This window comes from Sapajus apella, unplaced genomic scaffold (genome assembly GCF_009761245.1).
Source record: "Sapajus apella isolate SASKATOON/1434 unplaced genomic scaffold, GSC_monkey_1.0 scaffold66, whole genome shotgun sequence".
Taxonomy (NCBI): Eukaryota; Metazoa; Chordata; class Mammalia; order Primates; family Cebidae; genus Sapajus; species Sapajus apella.
Window position 1 is genome coordinate 11,853,401 of NW_022437006.1, and position 13,137 is coordinate 11,866,537.

Below are 13,137 nucleotides of genomic sequence, written 5' to 3' on the forward strand. Positions count from 1 at the left end.
AAATCTGGAGACAACAGATGCTGGAGAGGATGTGGAGAAATAGGAACGCTTTTACCCTGTTGGTGGGAGTGTAAATTAGTTCAACCATTGTGGAAGACAGTGTGGCGATTCCTCAAGGATCTAGAAATAAAAATACCACTTGAACTAGCTATCCCATTACTGGGTATATACCCAAAGGATTATAAATCATCCTATTATAAAGACATGTGTACACGTATGTTCACTGTAGCACTGTTTACAATAGCAAAGAATTGAAACCAACCCAAATGCCCATCAATGATAGACTGGATAAAGAAAACGTGGCACATATACACCATGGAGTACTATGCAGCCATAAAAAAGGATGAGTTCAGGTCCTTTGCAGGGACATGAATGAAGCTGGAAACCATCATTCTCAGCAAACTGACTCTAGAACAGAAAATCAAACGCTGCATGTTCTCAATCTTAAGTGGGTGTTGAACAAAGAGAACACATGGACACAGGGAGGGGAACATCATACACTGGGGCCTATTGGGGGGTGGGGGGAGCTAGGGGAGGGATAGCAGGGGGTGGGGGGATTGGGGAGGGATATTTAGGAGAAATAGCTAATATAGGTGATAGCACAATGGATACAGCAAACCACTATGGCACGTGTATACCCATGTAACAATCCTGCACAACCTGCACATGTACTCCAGAACTTAAAGTATAATTTTAAAAAGTCTCTATTACTGATAATATTCCCTGTTCTGAAATCTACTTTGTATCATATTAATAAGTCACTTTTCCTTTTGATTCATGTTTACAGGGTGTATTTTTTCTGTCCTTTAACTTTTTTTTTTTTTTTTTTTTTTTTTGTGTGGGGGGGGCGGGGTTTTTCTCTTTTTACCCAGGCTGGAGTGCAATGGCGCGATCTCGGCTCACCGCAACCTCCGCCTCCTGGGTTCAGGCAATTCTCCTGTCTCAGCCTCCTGAGTAGCTGGGATTACAGGCACGCGCTACCATGCCCAGCTAATTTTTTGTATTTTTAGTAGAGACGGGGTTTCACCATGTTGACCAGGATGGTCTCGATCTCTTGACCTCGTGATCCACCCGCCTCGGCCTCCCAAAGTGCTGGGATTACAGGCTTGAGCCACCGCGCCCGGCCCTCCTTTAACTTTTGTAAACCTATGTCTTTACATTTAAAATGGCTCCTTGGCCAGGCGCAGTGGCTCCCAGCACCTTGGGGGGCTGAGGCAGGTGGACCACCTGAGGTCAGGAGTTCAAGACCAGCCTAGCCAACATGGTGAAGCCCAGCCTCTACTAAAAATAGAAAAATTAGCTGGGTATGGTGGTGGGCACCTGTAATCCCAGCTACTCAGGAGGCTGAGGCAGGAGAATCACCTGAACCAGGGAGGTAGAGGTTACAGAGAGCCAAGACCGCACCATTGCACTCCAAGCTGGATGACAAGAGCAAAATTCCATCTCAAAAATAAATAAAGAAAATGGTTTCTTACAGACCGCTTTTTTATCCAATCTGACAATCTCTGCCTCTTCTCACATGTATGTAATATACATAACATATACATATAAACCTATATTTAAAATATATACATTTTTAAAAACCAGACCATTTATTGCATGACTAATTGCTGAAATTCTTAAGATGAACTGGAGGATGCAACTGCTGCCCTCTTGGGTGTAGATGTTGTTCTTTCACAGAATCCATGCCTAAATCTGCTGTACTGGCTCATGAGGGCCACTGCATACCTTTCTTCTGCCTACCAGTTCCCCTTATCCAGAAATTTGCTGGCCTTCCCAAGGACAGCCAATCTCTGCCTTTTAATTGGATGTTTACCCTATACTGTTCAGTAAGACCACCACTAGCCAAATGTTACTACTGAGCACCTGAAATGTGACTAATCCAACTGGAGATGTGCTATAAGTATAAAATGCATGGCACATTTCAAAGAGAAAATAAAATATCTCGGTAGTATTTTGACTACATGTCAAAATGATATATTTTGGATATATTCAATTAAATAATATATATTATTTAATATATATTTTATATAAATATATTGTTTATATATAATATATAAAAATTATATATATATATTTTTTAAATTGAAACAGAGTCTTACCCTGTCACCCAGGCTGAGTGCAGTGGTGTGATCTCAGCTCACTGCAACCTCTGCCTCCCAGGTTCAAGTGATTCTTCTTCCTCAGCCTCTTGATTACAGGCACGCACTATAATGCCGGACTAATTTTTTTTGTATTTTTAGTAGAGTCAGGGTTTCACCATGTTGGCCAGGCTGGTCTTGAACTCCTGACCTCAAGTGATACACCTGCCCTGGCCTCTCAAAGTGCTGGGATTTTAGGAGTGAGCCCCTGGCCTTAAATACGACATATTAAAATTAATTTCACCTGTTTCATTTTACTTTTTTTTTTTTTTTTGAGAAAAAGTCTCGCTCTATTGCCCAGGCTGAAGTGCAGTGGCAAGATCTCAGCTCACTGCAACCTCTGCTTCAAGCGATTCTCCCACCTCAGCCTCCCAAGTAGCTGGGATGACAGGCACGTGCCACCATGCCTAATTTTTGCATTTTTTGTAGAGACAGGGTTTCACCATGTTGGCCAGGCTGATTTCAAACTCCTGACCTCAGGTGATCCACCTGCCTTGGTCTCCCAAAGTGCTTGGGATTACAGGCATGAGCCACTGTGCCTGGCCTGTTTTACTTTTTTTAAATGTGGCTATTAGACAATTTAAAATATGTCATTCACATTATATTTCTATTGGACAATGCTGATCCAGGTAATTTTAATATCAGTATGGTTGGGTTTAAATCTACCATCTTGTTCTTTTTTCCTATTTGTTCTATGTGTTCTTTTTATCTTTTTTCTTCTTTTCCAACTTTTTTGGAATTTTAAAACTTCATTTTATCTCCATTATTGGCTTAGTAAATACATCTTGCTTTTAATTTTTTTTTAAATGGTTACTCTAGGATTTACTATGCCTTTAACTTATTACAGTCTACCTTCATATAACATTATACCACTTTATGTGAAGTGTAAGGATCTTCCAACAGTGTATCTGTCCATTTTGTCTCCTTCCTTGTGCTGTGATTATCAAATATTTTACTTCTATGTTACAAATCCCACAGTATGTAGTTTTAGTTCTGCCTTAATCACCTGTCTTTTAGAGGTATGAAAAAACGAGAGCAATTCCACTCCTCTTCATTCCTTTGTGTAGACTGACATTTCCATTTGATATTTTTCTTCTGCCTAAAGAACATGTAACATTTCTTTTGGTGTAGGTCTGCTGGTGATGAATTCTATCAGCATTCGTTTGTCTGGAAAAGTACAGCCTGACTTTTTGAAAGATATATTTGCTGGATATAGAATTTCTACTGACAAATGTTTCTTCTGCAGTACTTTAAAGATATAGCCACACTGTCTTCTGGCCTACATGGTTTTTGACAGTTATTCCTCTCTTTGTTCTTCTGTACTTAATGTGCCTTTTCCCCTCTGGTTGTACTCAATATTTTTATCACCAGTTTTCAGCAACTTGACTACATTTTAGCATGGTGTTTGTTCTACTTGGGGTATGGAAAATATCTCAAACTTGTCAGTTCAAAGACTTCAAATTTGGAAAATCTTCCACCACTGTTTCTTCAAATACTTCTTCTAACACCACCCATGCCCCCACCTTTCCTTCTGGGTCTCCAATTACATGTTTAAGCTGTCTGATATTTTCCCATAGCTCACTGATGCTCTTGACATCTTTCTTTGGCTTTTTGTGTGCATCTCATTTTGTCAGTTTCTATTGCTATATATTCGAGTTTACAAATTTTTTCTTATGAAGTGTCTAATCTACTATTAATACTACCTTATGTATTTTTATTTCAGATATATTTTTCATCTTTAGATGTTCAATTTGTCTTGTTTAAAAATATCTTCCATTTCTCTCTTCATGATGTTCATTTTATTCTATCTTCTTGAATATGTGGTAGATATTTATGGTAACCTTTTTAATATCCTTGTCTGCTAATTCTATTATTTTGGTTATTTCTGGGTGTTTCTTTTCTCCCTCATCATAAATTGTACTTTCCTTCCTCGTTTATGTCTGATCTTTTTTTTTTTTTTTTTTTTTTTTTTTTTTTTTTGTAAATGGAGTTTTGCTCTGTCGCCCAGGCTGGAGTGCAGTGGCATTATCTCTGCTCACTGCAACCTCTGCCTCCTAGGTTTAAGCAATTCTCTTGCCTCAGCCTCCCAGGTAGCTGGGATTACAGGTATGTGCCACCATGCCCAGCTAATTTTTTGTATTTTTAGTAGAGATGGGGTTTTGCCATGTTGGCCAGACTGGTCTTGAACTCCTGACCTTGTGATCCACCTGCCTCACTTCCCAAAGTGCTGGGATTACAGGTGTGAACCACCACACCCTAAATGTCCAGCCTCATGTCTGGTCGCTTCTAACTGGATGCTGGATGTTGCAAATTTTATGTTGGGCCTTGTTGCTGGGATTTGTTGTACTCTTTAAAATATTGTTTGGCTTTTCTCCAGGATATAGGTTATCTGGATCAGTTTCAAGCTTTTGAGGCTTGTTTTTAGGCTTTGTGATGGTGGGTCCAGAGCAGCCTTTATTCTAGGGTCAGTTTGGCCCCATTTCTGGGGCAATATCCCTCTGAGGATTTTATTCAGTGTCCTGTGAGTTAGGTTTCTCTACTCTAATTGGTTGGAACATAAACTATTGACACCTGTGCTGGTTCTAAGACTGTGCTGATTCCTTCTTTCTGATGGTTCTTTCCCCAGCCTCTGGTAGCTTCTTCTCATATAAGCACAAATTGGTACTCAGCCAAAGACTGGAAGGGAACCCCTCTGCACAGGTTCTATTTACCAGTCCCTCAGCAACACACACACACCCCAGGAAGCTGGGGACATTATAGCATGAATTCCTTTTATTTCCCTTCCCTCAGGGATCACTGCCTGGTACTACCTGTTATCCAATGTCTGAAAATTGTTGTCATGTTTTGTCTAATTTTCTAGTTAAGTTGAAAGGGTAACTCGTGTCTCCTTTATCATGACCAGAAGCAAAAGTCAGTTTTACTTACTTGTATACCTAATTTATATCCATGTATTTCCAAATTTATCTGATGCCTTTTAAAACAATCGTTAGTCCCTCAAAGGACTATTTGGCCATAAAGAGAACCATTTGGTCATAAAGAGAAATGTAAAGCCTAAAGCAGTACTTGTCTCAGGATAGTAAACCTAGAATTTTAAAGTTGGAAGGGATTCCAGAAGTTATCCAATTCAATCTCCAAGAATTAATACATAATCTCTAATATTGACACCCACTTGAAAATATTTCTTTCTGTTTCTTGACTGTTTCAATCTATTTCTACCTTTGTAACTAATTTTTCCTCTCTTTTTTTTTTTTTTTGAGACAGGGTATCGGAGTCTTGTTCTGTCACCCACCCTGGAGTGGAGTGCGGTGGCACAATCATAGCTCACTGCAGCCTCGACGACCTGGGCTGAAGAAGCAATCCTCCCACCTCAGCCTCCCAGTGTTGGGATTATAGGCATGAGCCACTGCTCCTGGCGTAATTTATCCTCTCTCTAACTCTATCCACCCTTCTCTTAATTAGATATTTCTATTAATAACTAATCTCCTGATCCAATATAGAAATTCCTATCTATTGTGTCCTGATTTTTTTTTTTTTTTTTGACATGGATTCTCGCTCTGTCACCCAGGCTAGAGGGCAGTGGTGCTCTCAGCTCACTGCAACCTCCACCTCCGGGGTTTAAGCGATTCTCTTGCCTCAGCTTTCCGAGTAGCTGGGACAGTCGAGTGACACACCTGGCTATTTTTTTGTATTTTTAGTAGAGACAGGGTTTAACCGGGTTAACCAGGATGGTCTTGATTTCCTGACCTTGTGATCTGCCCGCCTCAGCCTCCCAAAGTGCTGGGATTACAGGCGTGAGCCACCATGCCCAGCCTAGTGTCCTGATTTTAACAGTCTTCCTGCCTCCTTTTGTATTCATTTTTTTTTTTCCAATGATGAATATATATATATATATTTAGAATTAGCCAGCTGGACTCAGTTTAGATGATCCCCATTTTGCTGGTAACATCCAAAGCATTGTAATCAGGAGCTAGTCGAACCTATGCCTTCTTCTCTCAATCAGGCCGAATCAGGGTGTTGACCTTGGCCAGCCACATCAATGTCATAGAGCTTCTTCACAGCCCGTCTGATCTGGTGCTTGTTGGCTTTAACATCCACAAGGAATACAAGTGTGTTGTAGTCTTCTATCTTCTTCATGGCAGACTCAGTAGTCAGTGAAAACTTGATATCATAGTGGTTCAAGCTTGTTTCTCCTGGGGGTGTTCTTCTAGGGATATTTGGGCTGCCTCCAGAGTCACAGTGTCTTAGGCCACCAGAAGGTGGGTGATGTGCAGATCTTCTTTCTTTTTGTGGCTGTGGACACCTTTCAACACTGCCTTCTTGGCCTTTAAAGCCTTCGCTTTGGCTTTGGCTTTAGGAAGGGCTGGAGCTTCCTTCTTCACTTTCGGCGCCATCTTGTGAAAAGCCCTTTTGTATTCTTTGTATGGCAGCCAGTTTCCACATTCCATTTTTGAGACGTTTCATTGCATTATATTAATCCTGTCAATCATTAGTCCTTTGAAGCTGTACAGAATTTAACCAAACTCACCTATAGAGAAATCCATTTATGAAAAAAATACTTAAACCCTATTGTGGGAATAGTTACTGTGGTCTACTTTTCTTTCAGGGACAGGGTAGCCTAATGGCTTTCCATACATATCCCAAACATAGGATTTCTGGATTTTATCTTCCTCATAAACTGAATCTGATTCCTTTTACTTTCTGGTTCTTATATTCCCTTGTAACTCTGAAAGCCTACAAAGTATGGTACTTTGTTTATGAAATGGTAAGAATAATGTATCAGTCACCTATTTTGGAGAAAGTTTTAATACAGCTTATAAAACAGGAAACAAAAAGAAGAGAAGTGGTTATTAATGAAAATATCTATTTGAGGGAAGAAGAGAATTGAACAGAGGACAAATTATTTGCAAGAGAAGATTGATAGTTCATAACTGAGAAGCAGAATTAAGTTTTGTGTTTTTTTTTTTTTTTTTTTTTGAGACAGATTCTCACTCTGTCACCAGGCTGGAGTGCAGTGGTGCAATCTCAGCTCACTGCAATCTCCGCCTCTCAGGTTCAAGCAATTCTCCTGCCTCAGCCTCCCGAGTAGCTGGGATTACAGGTGCATGCCACCACACTCTGCTAATTTTTGTATTTTTAGTAGAGATGGGGTTTTACCATGTTGGCCAGGAGGGTCTCAATCTCCTGACCTCAGGATCCACCTGCCTTGAGCTCCCAAAGTGCTGGCATTACAGGCATGAGCCACCGTGCTCGGATAGTTTTGTGTTCTTCTTAAGACACAGGGTCTTGTTCTGTCACCCTGTCTAGAGTGCAGTGGCTCAATCATAGTTCACTATAAACTCAAACTCCTGAATTCAAGCAATCCTCCTGCTTAAACCTCCTGAATAGCTGGGACTACAGGCACCACGGTTGGCTAATTTTTACATTTTTTGTAGAGATGGGGTCTTGCTATGTTGCCCAGGCTGCTCTTGAACTCCTGGCCTCAGGTGATCCACCCACCTTAGCCATCCAAAGTGCTGGGATTTAGGCATAAGTCACTGTGTCTGGCCAAAATTAAGTATTCTTCAATGAGTATCAATACTTAAGGATATCTACTAACACTCCATCAGGATGTTCGTTTCTCAGTAACTTTGAAAGCCTAAAAAGTATGGTACTTTGAAAATGGTGCTTTTTAATATAGCTCCCATCATTATTATGGACATGTGAATTGGCACCCACTTTCAAGGATAACATTATTCTGAACTGAGAAGAAATCCACTCGCTCAACAAAAGTTATGGCTAGGTGTGGTAGGGATAAAGTAGACAAGGAATCTTTCCTTCCTCTCATCTCCTCTAAAATAATGTAATTTCCATTAACTTAGCTTGCTAAAAATCCAGCCTCTGATGGGCCCAGGGAATGGAAAATATGTCCTGATGAATGCTCTCTCTGCAAGGAATCTCACTGAGGTAAATGCCACAGTAAATAGCAAGAACTCAGCTCATATCCTACTCATTGCTGCCCTCTAGGAGGTTTTCCATGATTTACAACACACTAAAGGCTACTCTCCCTTTAGAATAGCTGACCTCTCCCCAGCAGCAGTGGCAGGAAATAAATGGCAAAGGCCCACAGATCAAAAATAACTTATCAGTGGATACTCATTAACTATCCTTGATTTTCATTTCCTCCTTTGATTTGGTGAGCTCTTTTCTTCTATTATTTGATCGAGTATTGTAATATTTGAGCCAAAAGAAGCAAAAATGGTTTCTTCTAAAGAAAGACAGTAACAAATTATGCCTTCCTTATTATTCAGGGAGTGAGTGCTTCTGAAAATTTTATCTTATAAACTAACTAGTGGCAAAAAGAACGGGGCTGGCTCCAGAGAAAGCCAGCATCCTGTGCATGATACGTCGCTCCTAAGTTCTATATATTTGTTCCTAAGACCAGGATCCAATTTAGGATTCTGAGGTAGTAAGATTATAGTAGTAAGACCCAATGCTGGGGTCTTAATCTTGGCTCTGCTTTTACTAGCTGTATAACCTTGCAAGTTTTAAAATCTTTCTATCCCTTGTTTCTTTATCTGTAGAATGGAGATGATAAAACTATCATATTTACCTCCAAAGATATGATGACTATTACATGAATAAAATACATAAAACATGAATCGCACCTAACGAGGTAAATTCTCAATAGTTATTAGCAAATATTATTTGGAAGATCCTGATCATATAAAAACAGGATATGTGTATCTAGAATATTTATTGATTACTACACTGAGAAATTTAAAATCCTCCGCAGCTGTGAAGCTTGAGTATACTCAAATTAGGCAGGGATGCTCACAGAAGGGAAGTACTTAGGGAAAGATACTCAACCCAGTTTTCTTTTGATGTAAAAATTTCCTTCTAAAACAGGTACCTACAGGTTTAGGAATAGGATAGATCAGTTTAAAAATTGTCATGTAATTAATATATTTAAAATAAATTGGAGTTGCAAGGTGAAGACCATAACTTCTCCCCCAGTACCTCACATATTTAATCACTTTTTCAATGTCCATTTTAAAAATACCGTATATAACATAAATGCAGGGTATTTTGGAAAGCTTATCATTCATAATGTAGGTGATCTAAAATAAGTAGAACTTAGGTAGAAAGGGAAGTAGAACTGGATTCTTATAAAGAAATCTCAATGTATTCCTTCATGCTGTAACATGGTCAGTTAATACTTATTTGCTCAGAAAAGATGAACTGCAGAATAGAAGCCTTAAAGAGACTGAGAATACCACTGAGTGAATGTCTTCTTCAGTGTTCAAATATTCAATACAAGAAAAGGTAAATTCAGTGGTTCTCAGACTTTATTTTAAAACACACCTGAAATGTCTGTTAATAATGCCTGTCTCCACCACACTCCCTCACACTTAAGACAACGAAGAGGCCTATGAGAGAGGATTCCAATGCAGTTCATCCATGAACCACATTTTGAGAAATAGTGAGATAATGCCTTAATTTAACTGCCACTTAATGTTTACTATTTGTATGTGAAAACAGGTGCAAGTTTACCTCATCATTGAGCCAATTCAGATGGTTTAGAGTTTGAATATCTTTACGTGTAATTGTCAAGCGAAATGCTTCACTGAGAACTTCATCCTGATTCCCATTACGAAATACATTCTTTATTTCTTTCTCCATTTCCTAGGAAAACAAAAGGTGTCAAGACATCAAACACACGTGGCTTCAGACAAACCAGATTTCTCACCAAGCCCCAAATAATCCTCAGACTATATTTATCACTATTCAGTTGTTTATAAATTTACTGTTAATCAATTTTCTCCTGAAGTTTTAGTTTCTACTTCTTCCCAGTAATCTCCAATTACTTCTTTGCACTTCATCTAGTCCTCCCTTCTCTTTTTCAGCACAACATTCAGACCCTTGTTTCCATATTAACTCCTAAAGTCTGAAATAACCTTCTGCTATCAAATTGGGCCCATGAGAAAAATTAACTGTATTTTATATCTCTGGTCCAAATGACTTCCTAAGAAATAGAATTTTTCATAAAAGGCAGTAGGAGAGTAAAGGCAGTGCCTTTTAGAAACTTTCTTAGAGATCTTTTTATTTTAAATGTAAAATATGGAATTCAGCACAACTATAATAAATGTGTTATGCTCACCAGCTACATGGTAGTTTTTCAAAGAGAAGCATGGATAAAGAAACAGATTATTGGCCGGGCGCGGTGGCTCAAGCCTGTAATCCCAGCACTTTGGGAGGCCGAGGCGGGTGGATCACGAGGTCAAGAGATCGAGACCATCCTGGTCAACATGGTGAAACCCTGTCTCTGCTAAAAATACAAAACATTAGCTGGGCATGGTGGCGCATGCCTGTAATCCCAGCTACTAAGGAGGCTGAGGCAGGAGAATTGCCTGAACCCAGGAGGCGGAGGTTGCGGTGAGCCGAGATCACGCCATTGCACTCCAGCCTGGGTAACAAGCGTGAAACTCCGTCTCAAAAAAAAAAAGAAACAGATTACTTAAAAATGTACACAGACCTCTATATTTTCCAAATTTTCTGTAATGGGTTTTATTACTTAAAAAATAATAGCAAGTCTCAGCTTACAATTTGAGGTCAAACTATTGTATGGGTGCATTAAGTAAAAATGCACATGAAATGAAAAACAAATGTATTAAATGCTTGTTCACTGAAGTTGTTAAAAGCCACCCCACAGTTCATTTATCTATTTTTAATATTTAAAAAATAAAGCCCAGATTAGTATGTAAAATAAATGAAAGCAGAAATTTACAAGAAAATTTAAATACCATGTGTTCTATTGCCTTTTTTTTTTTTTTTTTTGAGACATAGTCTCGGGTTCAAGCAATTCTCCTGCCTCAGCCTTCCAAGTAGCTGAGATTACAGGCGCACGCCACCACGCCCAGCTAATTTTTGTATTTTTGGTAGAGATGGGGTTTCACCATGTTAGCCAGGCTTGTCTCCAACTCCTGACCTCAAGTGATCCACCTGCTTCAACCTCCCAAAGTGCTGGGATTACAACCTCCCAAAGTGTGAGCCAGAGCACCCAGCCACTATTGCTTTTATGTTTGAAATTCATCCAAAGAATTCTTTCTAAACATAATACTTGGTAGTGTAGAAATTAAGTGTATGTAATTTACCTCTGTAATTTCAGGAAATTCATCTTCACTATCAGTTAATTTATGACCTTTTTTTTGTGTTTCTTGGGCAACAGTGACAGGAATCTCCTTTTCAAGAGGTACACGAAGATGCAGTTCTACTGAATCATGTACTGAATGTTCCCGCTCCTGCAGTCTCTGAAAGATAAAACTTCAGAATAAGTGGGATAAAGAAATCTGCAGATGTTCCTTGACTTATGATAAAGTTATGTCCCAATAAACCCGTCATAAGTCAAGGAGTCTGCTGAAATACATGCTGCTTTCACTTTTTTGTAAAGTCAAAAAATCATTAGTAAAACCATCACAAGTAGCAGACTATCTTATGTATAATCAGTAGCACTGACTGTACAAACCAAGAACATTTACCACATATCATAACATGCTATGCTACCATAAAATCTTGGAAGTACAACAGCAATTACCCAAATCTGGGTAACTTTCCAAAATAGTTTCTACTTGGATGTACTATTTATTTATAATATTATTCCGATTTTCTTCTTTACCTGGTTTTGAAGCTGTAAGGCCAATGCTTTCTGTTCTTTAATCTGGCGCAATCTTTCTCGTGCTCGAGAATCATAAACACTAGTTCTAGAAAATGAAAAAGAATGTGACCAAATGTAAACCACTATCATACTATCAAACATATTGTTGATGTACACTAAGTACATCAGTAAATACAGGACTCTCACAAAGAAAATCTAAAATCTTTACACTAACTTACCAACTTATCATCCTTATTTTAAAACACAGAGTGAAACCACATAATGTTACTGAAATTACCCTACTATTTTTACTGAAATTATTATTATTATTTTTTATAGAGATAGGGTCTCACAATGTTGCCCAGGCTGGTCTCAAAGCCCTGGGCTCAAGCAACCCCTCCACCTTGACCTCTCAAAGTACTGGGATTACAGGTGTGAGTTACCACACTCAAACTAATTTTACTGAAACTACTATTAGTGTGCTGCTAAATGTGAATAGATGACTTGGGAACATCTGTAAACGTGTAGTTCTTTTTTTTTTTTTTGAGACAGAGTCTCCCACTGTCACCCAGGCTGGAGTGCAGTGGTGCAATCTCTGCTCCCTGCAACCTCTGCCTCCTGGATTCAAGTGATTCTCCTGCCTAAGCCTCCCAAATAGCTGGGATTACTGGTGCATGCCACCACGCATGGCTAAGTTTTTGTATTTTTAGTAGAGACGAGGTTTCATCATGTTAGCCAGGATGGTCTCAATCTTCTGAACTCGTCATCCGCCTGCCTCGGCCTCCCAAAGTGCTGGGATAACGGGTGTGAGCCACCATACCCATCCATGCGTAGTTCTTTTCTTAACATGTTTTAAGATTAAAGTGAAAGCAAAACTTCAATCTGGAAATCCAAAAATGGGATTAAATCCCAAAGGAGAAACTAATACAAGGTATCAGTGAAGTTTAATTAAAAGACTATATTTTTGATAGATTTTTAAAAAAATTACCGAGACCAAGGGGTTTAGATAACTTACTGAAGTGGGTTCCTTAAACAAGGCTATATGCTTTCAGTGATTTTGCAACTCTAGAAATATGAATTATTCAAAGAGCTAGTTTTACCAGTGCCAAAACAGGAGCATTTATTTTCCCTACTAGATAATAGCTAACTTTAAAATGTTTTTCCAATTTAATTTAGGTTTGACAATTGTCATAGATTTAATAAACATAACTATAGAAATGTTTCAACTCCAAAATTTTGAAAACCCAACAACTTAAAAGTATAAACAGATACTTCACTTCTTCTTCTTCTTCTTATGTTTTTTTTTTTTTTGGAGATGGAGTTTCGCTCTTGTCGCCCAGGCTGGAGTGCAATGGCACTATCTCA

General features: G+C 38.9%; 1 protein-coding gene and 1 long non-coding RNA gene across 4 annotated transcripts in view; both read right to left on the reverse strand.

The window, feature by feature from the left end:
• Nucleotides 1-13,137, reverse strand: part of SENP1 (SUMO specific peptidase 1) — a 67,076-nt gene that overhangs the window by 13,916 nt on the left and 40,023 nt on the right. For all 3 annotated transcript variants that reach the window (XM_032248445.1, XM_032248444.1, XM_032248443.1), the window contains 3 exons: nucleotides 11,794-11,878; nucleotides 11,273-11,428; nucleotides 9,672-9,803 (listed from right to left, as the gene is read on the reverse strand). In XM_032248445.1, the coding sequence (XP_032104336.1) occupies nucleotides 9,672-9,803; nucleotides 11,273-11,428; nucleotides 11,794-11,878 (373 nt within the window). The remainder of the gene's footprint in view (nucleotides 1-9,671; nucleotides 9,804-11,272; nucleotides 11,429-11,793; nucleotides 11,879-13,137) is intronic.
• LOC116530367 lies at nucleotides 3,541-7,161 on the reverse strand. The gene is made up of 3 exons (XR_004259960.1): nucleotides 6,086-7,161; nucleotides 5,736-5,741; nucleotides 3,541-3,551 (listed from the first exon to the last, which is right to left on the reverse strand). It is a non-coding gene; the product is annotated as an uncharacterized LOC116530367 (long non-coding RNA).